At 37.8% G+C, this 18541-nt stretch overlaps 1 protein-coding gene across 1 annotated transcript; it reads right to left on the bottom strand.

Annotated features, from left to right (window-relative positions):
• Window positions 1-977: 977 nt before the first annotated feature.
• asmt2 (acetylserotonin O-methyltransferase 2) lies at window positions 978-16345 on the bottom strand. Its single transcript, XM_026944293.3, has 9 exons — window positions 16084-16345; window positions 13734-13825; window positions 12559-12733; window positions 11930-12059; window positions 9899-9967; window positions 7636-7754; window positions 5629-5766; window positions 3563-3685; window positions 978-2412 (listed from the first exon to the last, which is right to left on the bottom strand). The coding sequence occupies exons 2-9, from the start codon at window positions 13812-13814 to the stop codon at window positions 2201-2203; spliced, it is 1047 nt and encodes a 348-aa protein (XP_026800094.1). The 5' UTR covers window positions 13815-13825; window positions 16084-16345; the 3' UTR covers window positions 978-2200.
• Window positions 16346-18541: the final 2196 nt, after the last annotated feature.

Raw genomic sequence — 18541 nt, 5'->3', positions numbered from 1 at the left:
TTTTATAAAATTAATTCATATTAATGATATTTATTTAATATTTAATATTTGTTAATAATTTAATAAAACTGATGTTTGTTTATTTATTTATTTATTTATTTATTTAAACATGTTTACTCACGTCATTGACGACGCGCCCTCTATTATTTTTATCCATCGCCACTAGAGGGCGCTCAGCTTCCAGCTGATTTCTGGCTTCTCCTGTATTTACTTCAAATCCGCCCTCAACGACTTGCACATTAATCATTATAATTAATATCTGATACTCAGTGGCATCTAAGATTTTTTTTTTTTTTTAGTTTTAACTTCTTCCATTGACATGTTTGTCCTATATTACCCACAATGCCTTCCTAATTGCCTACCTGCTGGGAGTGAGTCAGTGGGAACTCATCTCTACCCACAGAGAGTGATGCAGCAGGGCTTTAGTTCTTCAGTCTGTCCAGGTCTCTCACCTCCTGAGTGAAGACAAAAGTTCCTTGATCTCCTCATCACTTTAAGTCTGTCAACGTTTGCAGTCTCCTCTGGTTCTACACTGAATTAACATGACATTCAACATTACCACTTTATTAAAAAAAAAAAAAAGTATCCTCTGTGTGCTTTTCTTCCTATATTACCTCCCCCACAGAGGTTTTTAGACTGATGATATTCTTAGTCTGTGACCTAGTGAACCAGTATCAGGACGTATTTATTGATAGAGACTTCAAAGCACGTCTGTAAGTCGCTCTGGACAAGAGCATCTGCCAAATGCCATAAATGTAAATGTCAACATCACTGGAAAATGATGACTGAGAAAAGAAGCACTCACTCTTTTTTCCTTCTTGTTATTGCTTATGTTTGAATTTTTTTCTCCTGTTAAACACCATTGTAACTGCGCTGTGACATCAACGTGGCAGACAACCACTAACTTCACACGAGAATAAGAAAGTACAACACAACTAACAAATTCACACCAGAATCACTAAGCACACCACAAACACTTCAGTACAAACATATTTAATGTTTCCAGGTGGAGGTTTTCTTTCCAAACACCAGCTGAACTGTTAATAAAAATACAGACACCGCAGATGACTAACAGCATGTTTTCGTTTTTTGTGTTATGTTATTAGGAAATGCTTGTTATGATTGTTCTTGGACTACATTTCTTCACAGTGGGAAACTACACATAGAAAAGGTGGTTGCAGTAAATTAAGTGTTTGTGTGTTAGCTAACTGTTAACTGTTTACCAAAGAAATGTGATTTTTATCAGACATGCAGGACAGCAAATATGATAGTACACAAATACTGTCTGCTGATATTAATTAAAGACACATATTAGTAATTCTCAAGTACTGTATTTCTGCAAAATGCACTCACACTGAACTTCTCAGTTCACACACACACAGAAACATGCAATAATACTGATCAATAATTACTATAGATAAGTGTGTAAGGAGTAATTATTTCTTAACATGCATCCACCAGTCTAGTGCATTTAATACATAAAAGATAATAATAATAAAAATATGAAATATTATAAACATCACAGCTTTTTTTTTCACAGGATCCAAACAGCAGTTATGTGAGGTCATCAGTGAATTGAGGGAAATAAACAATAAACTGCATACGTGGAAAATATGCACAGATATAATTCCAGTCACTACAATAATACTGCTCGTATTAAATAGAGGACGTGCAGGACTTCAGGCTGGAAATGTGAAAACTGAAGTAAAACACTTCAGAGTTTAATCTCTTTAATCTCTATCCACTCCATCTTTAGTGTGTGTACACAATTACCATGAACAGTTTGGAGATTACTCCAAATTCATTTAAGGGCTATTGTTGAATTCTGCCAATGATTATCTATGTAAAACATATTTTTTAAAACATCTTCAGTCCATCCCTAGTCTGATCCCAGTCCTATCAGTTTGACTTCATCAGCTAAAATAACCCTAAATAAACCATTAAATTCAACCTGTGCTATATAATAAATTTGTCCCATTGATTTTATGTCTAAAAACCTATTAACTACACTTTTACCTTTACTAAAAAGCCTGGATACAGAATTGTGCATGATATGCAATGTGAAAACAATCTCTCTAAGAGGAATTAACCATTTCAAAATGTTTCCAAATACAGGGCTTCCTCTCTGCAGTTCTGGATAGCCACAACTTCACCCGGCAGAGGAAACATTATACCGCATTGATACAGCGTGTACGTGTGGTTATTTGAGAGCGAGGATGGCGTCGTAGGATTTGCCCGTCCTGCACACCTGCACGTCAGTGAAGCCAGCTGCCGTGAGCATGTGTGTGTAGTGAGAGGGAGGCTGCTCCTTCCCCTCCGTCTGAACCAGCATGTTCAGGGAGAAGAGCTGAGCCATCAGGGGCCCTCTGCGGTTCTCAAACAACATAGCCTCTACCAGCAGAACACCTCCACCTACACACACACACACACACACACACACACACATAGTGAAAGAGAGTACTGTAACTTATTAGTGCTTTATGGACAGTTAGAGAACCACAAAAAAAATACAGTCATATTCCTGGGGGATGAAAGTGAGAAAAGGACATAAAACATGGTCTCTGATATGTTTCATCATTAACATGGCCAAGGACCACTTATTTAACAGACAATTTAACAAAAACACAAAGGCAATTTGATGGAGTTTTCACAGACCTTTCCGTTACCCATTTACACCCCGCTTACTGCTTGAAACAAAACTCTTTAATTAAATATAAACGGAATTCCATGAACTATCATCACTGGACAGAAAGAAAAGGGTTCATGGAATTCCGTTTATATTTAATTAAAGAGTTTTGTTTCAAAAAGTGCATTGTGTCACAGTATTTAAACGTTTATTGCAGGTATACATGGAAGTGAAGAAAGCCAATCAGATTGCAGCCAGATCAAGATCCTGAAGCTTGAGGCCAGAAAAGTGTACGAAAGAAATAAGATGCTCCATATCCTGTGGACAGAGTGTCTGAAGCTGACAGTACATGCCTAAAGGTAGCAACACTGAGTGTAAATTAACATAATCTCCCCTTACTTCAAATATAGTCTGTCAGGCAAGGTTCAGTTTTGCACTGGAGCTGTCAGGCTAATGTAGCTAACAAATAAAGGAAGTCAGTCTCATCAAAAATCTTTTAGGTTAACACATCGAACCACATCCAGGTATTCAGTGATGTCACACAGACTTAGCAATGTGATTTAGGACACAATGTGACTTCCTGTAATCTATAAACATGAACAAAATATCAACACTTCAACTTTCTCTGACAAGCAGAATCACAGTCTTCCTTTGTACAGTTCAGTGTCACTACAACCACTAGATAGACCGTCCCAAAGTTAGAAGTTATGCAGATGATAATGTAGTTCCACTTCCAAATTCCATTTGTATATACGGAAATAAACAACATTGTTTATTTCAAAATTACACAGCTTATAAAACTCTACTCTATGCAAATGTGATATTAGGCCAGTAATCCACAATGCACCTTATGAAACTACCATCTTCATGTAAGTATCTAAGACTTTATCATGTTAGCATTGCCCTTCTCACATGATGCAGATCTCCTGTGCTCACCTGAATTACAGGCTGCGTGAATCTTCCTCAGCAGCATCATGCTCTTCTCCTCCTTCCAGTCATGAATGATCCTTGCTAGGACGTACAGATCAGCAGCAGGGAGGTCTTCCTTAAACAAGTCGACTTTACACACACACACACACACACACACACACACACACACACACACACACACACACACACACACACACACAAACACACACAAAATGTGCATTAGGATAATGGCATTTTAAACATTAGATTAAAATACACCCAGCAAAAGATCCTTAACAGTGTAAACAATTATTTTAACTGCAAAAGAAAAGGGGAATAAATGTTATGTGGATTACAATACTGTTCCTCTCTGAACATACTACAACTATTACAAACAAACGGATGTAATTTCATTGTACAATAATTACCCGCATGCAAAACACCATATGTTGCTTAAATTAGCACTTAATGTTTTTGCTACATGTGAATCTTCCTTCCCATTAAAACTAAAGCCTCACGTCCCACACAAACTGAATGTGAAGGTTTTATCAGTGTTGTCAGTGTTGTGTTTCTGCACTTTGTCTTCCTTGTGCACAGACTTTACACTGTCTGAGTATGTGTAAATATGTGTATGTGTATTTATTTTGTGTATTTAATGTGTTCTTTGTTAGTGCCTAAATTTCCCCTTGGAGTTTAAAAGGAGAAATTCAAACACAGAGTCAAGTACATAAATATTTGGACATTGAAGAAGTTATTGTTATTTATGCTGTCTACCACAGTATATCTGAGTTGAAATTAAATAATGAATATGATAATCACATAATTTGAGGGTATTTACATCCAAGTCGGGTGAACGGTATAGGAATTACACTTTTTATATGTGCTCTCCCCCTTTTTTAAGATACCAAAAGTAATTGGACAAACTAACAATCATAAATTAAATTATCATTTGTAATACTTGATTATAAATCCTTTGAAATCAATCACTGCCTGAAGTCTGGAACCCATAGACGTCACTAGGTGCTGGGTTTCTCCCCTGGTGATGCTCTGCAAGGCCTTTACTGCAGCTGTCTTCAGTTCCTGATTGTTCTTTGGGCATTTTGCTTTCAGGTTTGCCTTCAGCAAGTGAAATGCAGCTCAATTGGATCCTGGTCAGGTAAGTGACTTGGCCATTGCAGAACATTCCATTTCTTTGCCTTAAAAAAGGTCATTGTTCTTCTGCACTGCGAAGTACCTTCCAATGAATTTGAAGCATTTGGCTGAATGTGAGCAGATGTTACATTATTATATTATATAATATAGCTCCATACACATCAGAATCCATCCTGCTGATTTGTCAGCAGTCGCATCATCAATAAATACAAGGTAACCATACACTCCCATGCCATAAGATGAGGTGGTATGCTTCCAATCATGAGCAGTTTCTTCACTTCTCCATACTCTGCTCTTCCTATCATTCTGGTACAAGTTGATCTTTGTCTCATCTGTCCATAGGATGCTGTTCCAGAACTGTACAGGCTTTTTAGTTGTTTTTGGCAAACTCTAATCTAGTCTTCCTGTTTTTGAGGCTTACCAGTGGTTTACATCTTGTGGTAAACCCTCTGTGTTTACTCTGGTGAAGTCTTCATTTGACTGTTGGCGGGTGTTCTTGATCTGGCAAACTGCTGTTAAGGGTTTTTTTTCTTCACCAGAGAAAGAACAGATTCCAAATGCAAAAGCCACACTTGAAACCTGAGCAGCCAATTGTCCAATTACGTTTGGTCCTGCTTGGAGTTAAAGGTCCACCAATTCTGATTTGCTGGTAGTACACAAGACCAGACTGACATCAATGGGGCATTGCCATAGCCCCCAAACTATGGAATGGCATCCCCCAGGACCTTCATGACTGCACTTTCTTCCCCTATTTTTAAAGTCAACTTAAAAGGGACCCTTTCTACCAAATCTTGGAACCATGTTTTTTTTTTAATGTGTATGTACAGAGACCTAGAGTGTTACAAAGGTGCTATATACACAAAATATATTATTATTATTATTATTATTATTATTATTAGCTGTACATATACACAGTATATGCACAGAACACAGAAGCTGACCTTCCTGAAACTTGATGGTGTCATCACTTTGACATAAGTGCTTCTGGGCCATCTGGATGACTTTTGGCAAGTCCAGGACCGTTAATGTGGAAGCAGGGTAGACCTTAGCCAACTCACGAGCCAAGGCACCTGAACAGCCTGTAAACAGAATAACCAGGAAACAAAGACATTTATTTCATGAAGGAGAAAAAAGATAGGGAATTGAGAACATTTTGTTATTTAAAAATGCTCTTTGGTGGAAGGGATTGAGGTACATAAAGAATTTAATTTTATTAAACATATTTATTGTAGTGACTTTGACTTATAAACTAAAATATACCGTATACAACAGACATGAGTAGACCCCTGTGCAATACCACTTAAATGTCAAACGAGTCAAAGTTTTATCACCAGTAGACCAGTAGAGTATTTCCTCTTATGAATAATCAAAAAAAAAAAACTTTAGAAAGACTATATTGAAAGTACAGGCCCCAAAGTAGAAACTCAATGCAGCAAAAGTGAATACACCTGTGATCACTGACACACAAGTTAGAAAACCTGAACTTTCTCAATTCTGGATCTATATGCTGTGTCTATCTGCATGTCTGCATCATGACTCCACATGGAAAAGAACTGCCAGCAGAATTGAAAAATCTGATTGTGAGACTTCACAAAGATGGAAAAGGATACAGAAAGATTGGTGACTAAAAATCAGTCGAAAAACAGTTGCAGTAGTAATCAGGAGGTATAGAATGAGCCATAGTACCATTAATCAGAGCCACAGTGGCCAGTCTCCTAAAATGATGTGCACTACTTGCACAATCTAGCTCTGGAAAATAGAGGGACAAGTGCTTCAGACTTGGCTCAGAGGTTATCATTGGAAATCAGAGTTTCTGTGACAGCTCAGACAGTGGGAAGGACATTGCATAACGTCAACCTCTGTGGACAGCATCCAAGAAAAAAACCCTTGCTTGCTCTTCAGCACAAAACTGCAAGATTAAACTTTGCTAAAGAAAATGAAAAGAAGCCTGGTGAATATTGGGAGCACATTCTTTGGTCAGATGAGACTAAGATAAATTTGTTCGGCTCAGATGGGGTCCAGCATGTTTGGAGTGCAGCATGGCCAGGATTACCAGAGTGAATGCATAGTCTCGACAGTGAAGCACGGAGGTGGGAGTGTGATAATATGGGGCTGCATGAGTGAAAAAGGTGTTGGGGAGATGACATTTATAGATAGCACCATGAATGCCTGTGGATATACCAAAAAACTGACTGACAAGACGACTACCTGTCTCCAGAAGCTTGGCAGAAGAGGAAAATTCCAGCATAATAACGATCCTAAGCACATGGCCAAAATCAGAGTTTCTAAAGAAGAAAAAAGTGAAAACTATGACCTGGCCAAGTATGTCGCCTGACTTGAATCCAATAGAACACCTTTGGGGTATTTTACAGAGAAAGTTAGGGCAACAAAAGCCCTCCAGCAAAGAGCAGCTGAAAAAAATTGTCTCTAAAGAATGGCAGAACATCTCTCCAGAAACACTGGTATCCTCCATACCAAGGAGGATTGAGTCTGTCATCAGAAATAAAGATGGACAAAGTAGTGACTTTTGTTGCATTGAGTTCCTACTGTGGGGCCTGTATTTTTAAAATAGTAACTATTAGTTTTTCATTTTACATACAAGCAAATACCCTACTGTTCAACTTAGAAGTACGTAAAACAATTACTGTAAAGTGACACAATTTTGAATCATTTGACATTTAAGTGATATTGGACAGGGGTGTACTCACTTCTGTCATATACTGTATTGCAATAATTATGTCTAACAACTAATAATTATGTCTAAGGATTTCTTATAAAAGCTAAACAAAAAACTATGATCAATACAAAATCTATAATCAAAATCAAGAATGCAATACCATGTATAAGTTCTGATTTTAAAAAAGTTACTGGTAGTGAATACAGACTAATGTAACTTACTAACATATGGGTATTCGTGTGAAAGGACATTGAAGAAAAAGTATACACACCTCCAACATCCACTATGGACTTAAATCTGGACAAGTCAAAAGCAGTTACTATGTCATGGCCGTCAATGACCCATGATGAGTTCATCAAACCCATAAACTTTAACATCTCTTCCTCTGACCTGTAATATATACAAACATTTAAATATATACACTGTCAAAATGTGTGTGTGTGTCTCTCTCTCTCTCACACACACACAGACACACACCCACCCCCAATTTGTTAAGCAGTGCCCTTTCTGTTTACAGATACACACATCTCTTTAAATGGCCAGTTTGAATTCTGTTTTTAAAAAAATATTAACATTTACAGATTTACACAGAGAGTACAGATTCACACACACACACACACACACACAGAGAGTGATATGTGAGGAATCTGAGGACAGGGAGAGGAGATGGGTGAGGGCCAGAGCCTCGAATTTTCTGTCTCAGTGCACATACCCACGAGCAAAATAGATGCACTCACCCTCCTAAAATAACAAGCGGAACAGACACACACACAGACACACACAGGCACACACACAGAGTGCCACTTCAGATAACAAGACATCTCTCTCTCAAAACTCAGAGATGAACCTATCTCTGTCCTAAAGCTGGCGTGGCACTGTGTTGGAGGCTCTCAAAGGGATTTTTGCAGCAAAAAGTCCCCTGATGGTGAACCAGTTTCATTATTACCCTTAGCATAAATCAAATATCGTTGCCAAAGCAACCACATGAAAATAAAAAATGAATAAATGGAAAATAAAATCAATCACACATTCTGCTTGATAAACTAAACCTTATCAGAGTTGTAGTATTCGTTCACTAATAACTGATAATAATGCTGCTGCGGCTGATGATTTTCCAGCTATATTAGCATATGCACCTATGTCAGTGCTGTTTGTTGTGTCTGCTTCCACCATCTGGTATTTCCGACCTGAGGCTATAGTTATCTTTGATATCACTGAAGGGTCCACTGAGTTGATGTTACATTATAATATTTACTATACCAAAGCAGCTACCAAAAATTACATTACTCCATCAGGAAACCCAGCTTTCTGAAATAACATGACCTACAACTAAGATTTACAGGAGAGTAATGTGATGCAAAGACAATATATGTCCTCAATATTTCAAATAAAATAATCAAAATTGATACAAACACACATACAAATAGAGAATACACAAAATTTCCTTTCTCGTATTTGACTATTTTATCCATATTAAAGGGCATGGGCTAAAAGGAGGAGCGTTGGTTTCAAATGCCCCATTCTATAATATATATTTAAATATTTGATAAATTATAAAGTCACAACAAATGTGCACTGACAAATATAATAAGCATCAATGTCATTGTGCTGCTGTGTCTATGCTTCATTTGTATTTTATCCTGATATCCTGATATCACTTACACTAACAGCTCAAATGTCGAAAACAGGTTTCCATGGAAGTATTTTGATTAAATTATATGCTAGTCAGCTCTCTACTTCCACCTAAAACCGACGCAAAGAGCTGATTCATTTGCAAATGACAAAACATTACCTATCCCAAGGATGGCTTTCCTGGGAATTAATTACTGGGAATCAAACTCACATCCCACTGATAGGACATGACAGTATTAATTCTGTAGATAATTTTGCTACACAATTTTGCTGTTATCACATATCTAGTCAGTCAAACAAACAAGACATGTTTGGTATCCAGTATTTGACACCAGACTGACTCCAAATTTGTCACTGCTCGCTGACACAATTTGGGCTTAGTGAAAAGATTTATTAAACACTCTCGATTTTGCCCCATAAATTCAGGATCATAGAAGAAAAATAAAACAAGGCAAAATAAATATTTATTTATTTATTTATTTATATTTCTAACTTGTTAGATACTGCCATTTTTCTCAAAACACATATTCCTATGAGTAGAATTATTTGGATTCATTCTTCCTTGCTCAGATACATAATGGTCTGTAAAAATGAAAACAAACATTAACTCTATGATGCTGCACTTATGGGACATCCTGTATATGCTCCCTGATTTGACCTTCACATTTGCTTCTCTAAAGTGATCGTTATATGAAAAGACTTAGGTGTGACCTTTTAAATGTTGTCTGCTACCCAGAAAGCAATGTGCTACTGTGAATGTCATTTTTAGAAACGCCGTAGTTAGTCATGCATTGTGTGAAACAGGAATGGGTAGCTCACACAGTATGTAAGAAACACAGCAGCGCAGGCGCATGTCACCTATGAAATGTGAGATTTTGAAGGAGAGTGAGTCATAAACTCACCTGTATATAGCTGAGAAGATGTCTTCTGATGAGAGACCAAAGGTTTTTTCATTTTGGTTCCTTCCTTCCCTGTGAAGTGTAAAACAGCAACCTGATATTTAAACTTTAAGCTTGACCTAAAATTTACAAACCCTGGATTATTCCAGAATTAGAAAGACTGCAATGTCTAAAGTGTCTTGTGACATGCATAATAAAGTGAGCAAGGGCATATTATAAGTAAATAAAAATTAATGAGAAGCCTAAGCTAGGAGTGATTCAGACCACTGCTTGCCAACATCTTTTTTTAAACTTGCGAGTACAGACCGCACCCTAATGAAGAGTAATTTTGGAACTGTAAAAGAGAACTCTGAGAACTTGAGCTCAAGTCCTAGGCAGCTTATACTTTGCATTAGACAAGACCAGACCTTCGGCTAAAGGCCATCAGGTAGGAGCTGTTGAATACAAGGCAGCAGACGAGGGGGTGGTGGGTGCAGAAACTTCACTAGCGAAGAAAGTGAGAGATGGGAAGCTAACTAGGAAGAAGGCGGAGCTTCAAGCACGGTCATTCTCACAAACTTCACTTATTTCATAACTCCATATACACTATATTTCCAAAAGTTTATAGACATACTGTTGCCACAAAGTTGGAAGCCCAGAATTGTATATAATGTCTCTGTATGCTGTAACATTGAGATCTTCCTTCGCTGGAACTACGAGGCCCAAACCTGTTCCAGCATGACAATGCCCCTGTGCACAAAGCAAGCTCCACAAAGACATGGTTTGTTAAGGGAGTGGAAGAACTCGAGTGTCCTGCACAGAGTACATGTAGAACAACTACATGGCCATATATATAGTGTTCATATATGCAGTAGAATTACTCTATTTGGAGCTTTTTTCCGCACTCTGGACCTGGACCAGCAAACCAGCGATAATGTCAAAGCAATGGCACTGCTTGGCTGGTAGTTCCTATCACAGCCAGTCTGCCAATCATATAATTTAAAAGCTGGATTTTGGTAAATGGAGGCAGATATCTATTCATTCATCTTGAATAACCGCTTTATCCGACTCATTCACACCTAGGGGCAATTTATCATAGCCATTTAACCTTCCAGCATGGTGTTGGGAAGTGGGAAGAAACCAGAGAACCCAGAGTAAACCCACAAGGACACAGGGAGAACATGTGACGCTCTGCAAAGACAGTAACCTGAGCTCAACCGGGGACCCTGGAGCTGTGAAGTGGCAACACTACCCACTGCATCACAGTGCCACACTAAACAGACTTTTTTTTAAATAAAAAAGCAACGCATCTCTGATATCACCACCTCTCAGCTCCAGGTTCCCCGGTTCTATCCTGAGCTTAGATTACTGTCTAAGTGTGGTTGTGTATGTTTTCCCAGTTTTTGGGTATATTTCCTCTAGGTTCTCCTGTTTTCTTTCAGCTTACAAAACATGCTGGTAGGCAGACTTGGGATGCTAAATTGCTCATAGGTGTGAGTGAGTGTGTGAGTGACTGAGAGTGTGAGTGTGTGTGTGTGGTGTGTGTGTGTGTGTGTGTGTGTGTGTGTGTATGGTACCCTGTGACGGACTGGCATCCCATCCAGGGTATATTCTCCTGCCTTGTGCTTAGTATTCCCAGGATCCACTGTGACCCGGATAAAGAGGTTTGCTTAGTAATGTTTACATAACAGTGTGCAAAGAAGACTTCACCAGCCTTTCCTCTTAGAGAGAACTCAACTGGTTTTTCAATGAACTTTTGCCATAGAGGTCAACATGGCATAGCTGAGAATCAAACCTGCATCAGAGTAGTTTTATGCACTTTTGCAATTCTGCTTCAAGAGGTAGGACTTGAGGCACATATAGTAAAGAATATATTGAGACCAGCTTTTAAAAAGTGTGACTGTCTTGAATGGTAGAGCGACAGTTACTGAGCTGATGGACTGTTTCATCAAGCTGGTCACTTTCTTCCCATGGTGCACTCTTATCTAAGTGCAATTTCACAAATAGAGTCATTACATAATCTACAATGGAGCTATTTTTAGTACATTGGCTTACCTGACTGCATTTCCTAGGTTGTTCCAGAGAGGGTAGATGGTCTGCGACTGGTAGATGATCATGTCATATAGAGATTTAGGGCTGTTCTTGGCCAGATACAGATTAGCAACATCAGTACTGCTGTAATAGGCTACAAGAGAAAAAAGACCAAACAAATCTTGAAAAACCTGTGAAAAAAAAAATCATCACAATGTTTATAATCTATTTTGGACTTCTAAATGACCTCTGTGTCAATTATTCAGGAATCAATTTTGAATTATTTATAAAGTCTAAAAGGGAGAGGATGGGTCTACTCAAATATTAATCACTAATTCTCAGATTCTACATGAAGAGTTTCTCAGCGCTGAAGTAAACAGGATTCAAATTGCTTTTTAGTCTACATCTAAATACAGAATATTTTTCAGTGTAAGGTCCTGATTGAAGAAGGTCTGCCTAAACAGGACATATTTGTATATGGACAAATGTCAATTTTCATTTTTGTAGTAAATGTTCCCGTAAGTTCACCTGTCTTTGATGTCTATTCTGCTCGAAATAAAAGTCCCTAATATTGTGTATATCTACCTTGTGTTAGCGCCACCTACAGTAAACACACCTATGCATTGTATTACTTTCACCTGGTGCAAATGTACCTGTGCCCTGTTTTAGCTCCACCTCCAAGACCTCCACACCCACAAGCGCATCGAGGAGCCGCTCCATGCCGTCCTCACTGGTGCCGAGTTCTTGTGCTACCTCAGCTGCACTCAGGGACTTCTGAGATTGCAGGAGCAAGTCGAACACACCCTGCTCACATGCTGAAAAGATCACCTGCAGAGAAAGGAGTGACCAAGCTGAAGCAGATGTCAGTAAAATAAAATGAAGAGAAAAGATATGATGTGGGTAGAAATCCTGCTTGAACGGTAGCCAATATTAAATATTTAATTCTATATTAAATCCTGTTTTGCAGTGTTGAGAATGATGCAAATTTTAAACAGATATTTGCAATGCTTAACAAATCCAAAAATATTCCTAAACCAGTAAAGAATTATGTATTCTTGTAGAGAACTTCAAAGTTTTGAGGGTTGTAACAAGCTAGAAAATAGGCTGTCTGTCAAAAATTAGGGGACACCTTGCCTTGGTTTTAAAATTTTCAATTAATATTTGATTGTCAATGACTCCAAAGTACTTGTGATGGAATGAGCAGCACATTTCCCAATGCTTTATGAAATCAAAATTCTCTGAGAAGAGTCTGACTGAAAAGACTGAAAGGTTCAAGAACGGCATGCAGCACATATAATGTTTAAGTAAGGGGTGTGCTGGTATAGGAAAATAGTCAACAATGGGTTGGTGTGATGAGGACTGACGCAAGGTATTTAACAATGAAATTAAACAATAAAAATAAAACAAAAAAATTAAGCAAAAAAATAAAACAATAAAACAACAAAGTGTTTTATTCCTCTTATACCTCAGCAATTTGCCAATTCTAATATTTTTTTTAATAAGGTTCAATTACCCCAAGTCCCATTTTTTCTCCAAATTTCTCTGTTCGGAAATCAATAATCCACCCATCCAAGTCAGAGGTCTGTTTGTTACTGGCATCCACAGAAATGGTTCAGAAACTAAACAAACATTTATTCATTACTATTAGATGTGGTTAACTGAATCCCCTGCAGCCAAACAGAAAGGAGGTCACAGTGCCAACTGACTGGCATGGAACAAAACCATTCTAGATAAGTGATGAACTGTTGAGAGAGGGAGCAGCAGGGTGCTGAGATCTATTCACTAATGATCAAAAGTGCCGGGGAGAGAAAAGACACCCGACTCCAACCTTGGACACTCTGAAGCCATTGATGTACTCCAGCAGTTTGAAAGGGTAGTCTAGTTCACTCTGAGATAGATGCTCAGCCATGGTGGAAAATCCTGGTAAAATGAAAAAGAAAGCAAAAATAAGTTAATATCATGGTCCAATTGTCCAATCCGCAGATCGGCAATCCAAATGTATAGCTAAGCAACTGAGGGTTAAGGGTCTTGCTAAAGGATCAGCACTGTCTTATTGACAGTTCTTTGATTTAAACTCACTGGTCACTTGAACAGACCTGCAAACACTGAGCTATTACTGCCTCAGTCACATGGTGACTTTAGTATTATAAGTTTCTATGACAGATAAAACCTTATAATACTAAGATCTTGAGTACTGAAACCCCTAAGGTAGTCTTAGTGTATGAAAAGGTTTGTGATTTAAAACTCACAGCCTAATGATGTCAGATTAGATCAGTTCAGATATTATGGATTAGCAATCTACAGAAAAATATCTAGTGAAATAGCATCTCATTAAAACTTACTTCAAGCTCCAAACAGGGCTTTGTAAAGTCACGGTTTACACCAAGTAGTAAGATTGGATATTATAGATGTGTGTGTGATTCTTTATCCACAATATTTTTGTGCTATATGCAAAATCTCTAGCTGAGAAACAAAACTTTAATTGTTTGGAGTCTTATTGTAGACAGTTTTTTATTGGTTGTTATATTTTAGAAGTTACAGTACGAAGTATGCAGATTTCGCCAGCCAGTACAGACAAACTTTACCTGTGGTTAATAGAGAATGGTAAAATCATAAACTATTTAAGAATGCACAGACTTAATCTTGAGCTCCATTCAATCTATCTGACAAATTAATAAAGAAGAAGTGTGTATACAGGTGTTGGAGATTTTCATGTTGTTAATACACTTTGTGTTACTACATACAAAAATAAAACAGATCAGCAAATTTTCCACCTTAAGAACTTCTTCAAGACAGAGGAATTTGTGCTTTCAGATTTCTCTGGAACACAACAATCTGCATTTTTTAAAAAAAATATCTTATTAACTTTGAGAGAGAGAAAGAAAGAGGCTAGTGAGGAACGTCTATTTATAGCTGCTATAACACAAGTGAACTAACTTGTTTCCCAGACATTCCACAACATTAAATGTAACTATAAATGGTTAAAGTGTACAACATATCATTGACTAATAAATAAGAAATTGTACATTGCTGTGGTTTAAGAGCACCTACCTCTATAGGAAAACCAGCTCTGGGTTATAACAGTAACTCTGCTTCATGTCAGGTAACATCACGCCACTATCACTGATTATTTTACCATGAAAGCACTCCCCAAGGGTTTTATTCCTTCCTTAACTAATTCTAGTCCTGGTCACATTTTCACACACTCACAATCTCACTTTTCAGAGGTAGACCGGCATGGTAAGAACATACCTATGTTACCTATGTTTTGTGAAGTTCTGAAATAGCATCGTAAAACATAGTTTGTTTGTCCATTTGGGGAAACCCTTAAACGTTTAATGTAGCTTTCATAAAAGCTTAAAAGTACATTATCTGTGGGAGAAAAAAAGGCACTAAACTGACTCTTTCCTTGTTCCTTGGGTAGTACCCTTATCTTTTGTACCTTTAATAAATATATTTCATCTGCGACTGTGCATATACATGTAGTGTACCTATAAAAAAAAAGATTTAGGGTACTTAATTGGATAGTAATGATCTTTTAGAGTGAAGATTTTAAGGTTCACCATATGCATCTTTCTAGATAAATACATACTAAAGGTACTAAAGGAACCACCCCAGCAACAAGGAAGGGTACAGCTTAGTACCCGAGAGTGCAGAACCTGCATTAGAAAGCCAGAACTATCTGAAGAACCCTTGAGAAACTCTTTTTCTCTTTAAATTGTGTATAGCAAAAGATATTTAGTGTTTACCCACATAAGGCAGAAGTACTGTGGATAGATTTGTCCAGCTTCACACCACTTGTACACCAACTGTAGACGTTTGCATGGACATTAAGTTTATTTTAAATGTTTCAAGCATGCATAAATAGCCTAGAAAATGTGCACTGTGTGTAAATGTGCGTTAGTCTTTGTTTGTAAAGTTGGAATTTGTCTCTCATGACTTGCCAACGTGATTAACTAGTCCTCTGTGCTGCATTTCATAGCTGTCTTGGACAGATGTTTAATCAGAACAGCTGTTCAATCTGTCAACATGCCCAGCCTTCACACTGGGAATCAGAGCTTTTAAACATATCTCTCGGGTGCTTTTATATGTTATTTGTGTCCATGACATACCAATAGGGCTAAAAAAAAACCCCTTTTGCTCGAGCATAAACATCAGGCTGGTGGTATTTCACTTACCAAACAACACAAAAGGCTGAGCTGAGTTTTCAATCCGGTTTGTTCTTGATCTGATCCGATGATATGCTCCAAAATATGATCACTTATCAACCAAATCCCTAAAACTAGAGCACGTAAAAACATAAAACACAAGCAAGGAGGAACGAACCTCTTCCACTCGCGGTCCAGACAAACACGAGTGCTACACCGCTAGAAGACGCTGAGCTTGTTGTTTGTAAAGCCACCAGCAGATGGCGCACAAACACCAGTTTGACAGCAAGGCTTCGTGGGTAAAATGTTGAAGGTTTCGGCGCTCCTCTCGGTGACTTCCCCTCGCCATTTCCCCTTTAGGGAGAAGAGGAACTCCCGTCGCCATCTTATAAGACCCACGACCATCCCATTTTTAACTGTTTAACTAATATATGCAGATATCATACGTTGCTTAATCATGTTTAATGAACAAAGATGAATATGCATGATATGCAAATTAGGAACGCCCTCGCCCTCTCCAGTGTGTCCTCCCACTGTCTATACCATGCTATTTCAGAACTTTACAAAACATAGCTAACTTGTTCTTACCATGCCGATCTACCTCAGAAAAATGAGATTATGACTGTGTGGAAATGTGACCAAGACTAGGCTTAGTTAAGGAAGGAATAAAACCCTTGGGGAGTGCTTTCATGGGAAAATAATCAGTGATAGTGGTGTGATGTGGCCTGACATGAAGCAGAATTAATGCTTTCCTATAGAGGTAGGTGCTCTTAAACCACAGCAATTTACAATTTCTAATTTATTAGTCAATGATATGTTGTACACTTTAACCATTTATAGTTACATTTAATGTTGTAGCAGCTATAAACACTCGTTCCCTCACAAGCTTCTTTTTTTTTCTTCCACAGTTCCAGATGAAATATATTTATTAAAGGTACAAAAGATAAGGATACTACCCCAGCGATGAGGAAAGATGCAGTTTAGTACCTTTTTTCTCCCTCCAGATAATGTACTTTTAAGCTTTTACGAAAGCTACATTAAACGTTTAAAGGTTTCCCCAAATGGACAAACAAACTATGTTTTATGATGCTATTTCAGAACTTCACAAAACATAGGTAACATTTTTTTACCATGCCAGAGGATGACAGTGTGAGGATGACACTGTTAAGCTTTAAGAAACCTTTAAGAGTTTCCCCAAATGGACAATGTTTTACATCTTAGTGACTTTCTGATAGCTACTGCAACTTTTAAAAATTTCTCCCAGCGAAGGTGAATTTTAGCTATTTTTAAGTATAGTTGGAGTTTTTTTTTTTTTTAAACAATGTGTGTGCTTGTGTGTAGTAAATACTACTACTACTACTACTAATAATAATAATAATAATAGTAAGCACAGCATACAGTGCAAGCAAATAGCTTATAATTTTTATATAGGTTCAGTATGCGTTAATATTTGATAAAAAAAAAAAAAAAAAAGAAACTTTTGTGGCTGATTTTGGAGATTTTCAGTTGGAGTTGGCAACAACACAGCCTGCAATCCCAAATGACTTCAGCTCGCTAACATTAGCTAACTGTCCTAGTCAACTAGTTAACTCCAATCTCATCTAGGTTAGCACTGCTGCCTTGCACCTCCAGGGTTGGGGGTTTGAATCCTGTCTCAGCCATGTGTGTGCGGTTTGCATGTTCTACCCGAAACAGGGTTTCCTCCCTCAGTCCACAGACACATGCTGTAGGCCAACTGGCATTTCCAAAATGTCCGTAGTGAGTGAGTGAGGGTGTCCCCTGACTCCCCTGGGATAGGCTCCAGGCTCCCTCATGTAGGATAAGCGGTACAGAGAACGGATGGATTATACCAGCGTTGTTGAATTCTTGAATCTGATTGGTCAGAAGGTTTTGATTAATTTTCTATAGCATCAGCTCTGATAATAGTTCCAGCTGTAAATTAAATAATAGTTATATATTAATGCACTCATTCCAAAACATTATGGTTTTTATAGTAACAACTCATTCACAAGGACTTGTATGGTGAACACTCCACATAATCCATGGCTTATAATAAAGGATTAAAAACATTATTAACAAATAAAAATCACAAAGCTTTCTGTTAGGAGTTCATTTAGTCTCAAGTGTGAGTGCTTTGTAGCAGTCAGTAAATTTTGCAACACTGAAAAGTCTAAAGGGCAGAGGGTTTGTCCAGAGTCAGTTTTCTCAGGAACATGACAAGCTGCGTTTTTACTGTCTTATTTGCTATAACATAAATGACTAAACTTGGATGGTTGTTCCACAACATAAAATGTAACTATAAATGGTTAAAAAGTCCAACTTGTCTTCTGTTAATAAAGTAGTAATTGTTGGCAAATTGCTGTGGTATAAAAGCAATAAAACATTTCACACAATTAAAGAACATGCCATTACAAATAATCAGCTTTGCGGTGTTAACAGTAACTGTGTTTTGCGTTGGGCCGCATCTCACCACCCCGTCACTGATTAA

This window comes from Pangasianodon hypophthalmus, chromosome 10 (assembly GCF_027358585.1).
Source record: "Pangasianodon hypophthalmus isolate fPanHyp1 chromosome 10, fPanHyp1.pri, whole genome shotgun sequence".
NCBI classification, from domain to species: Eukaryota; Metazoa; Chordata; class Actinopteri; order Siluriformes; family Pangasiidae; genus Pangasianodon; species Pangasianodon hypophthalmus.
The sequence above is the reverse complement of the archived record's forward strand: the minus strand, read 5'-3'. Positions and strand labels throughout refer to the sequence as shown.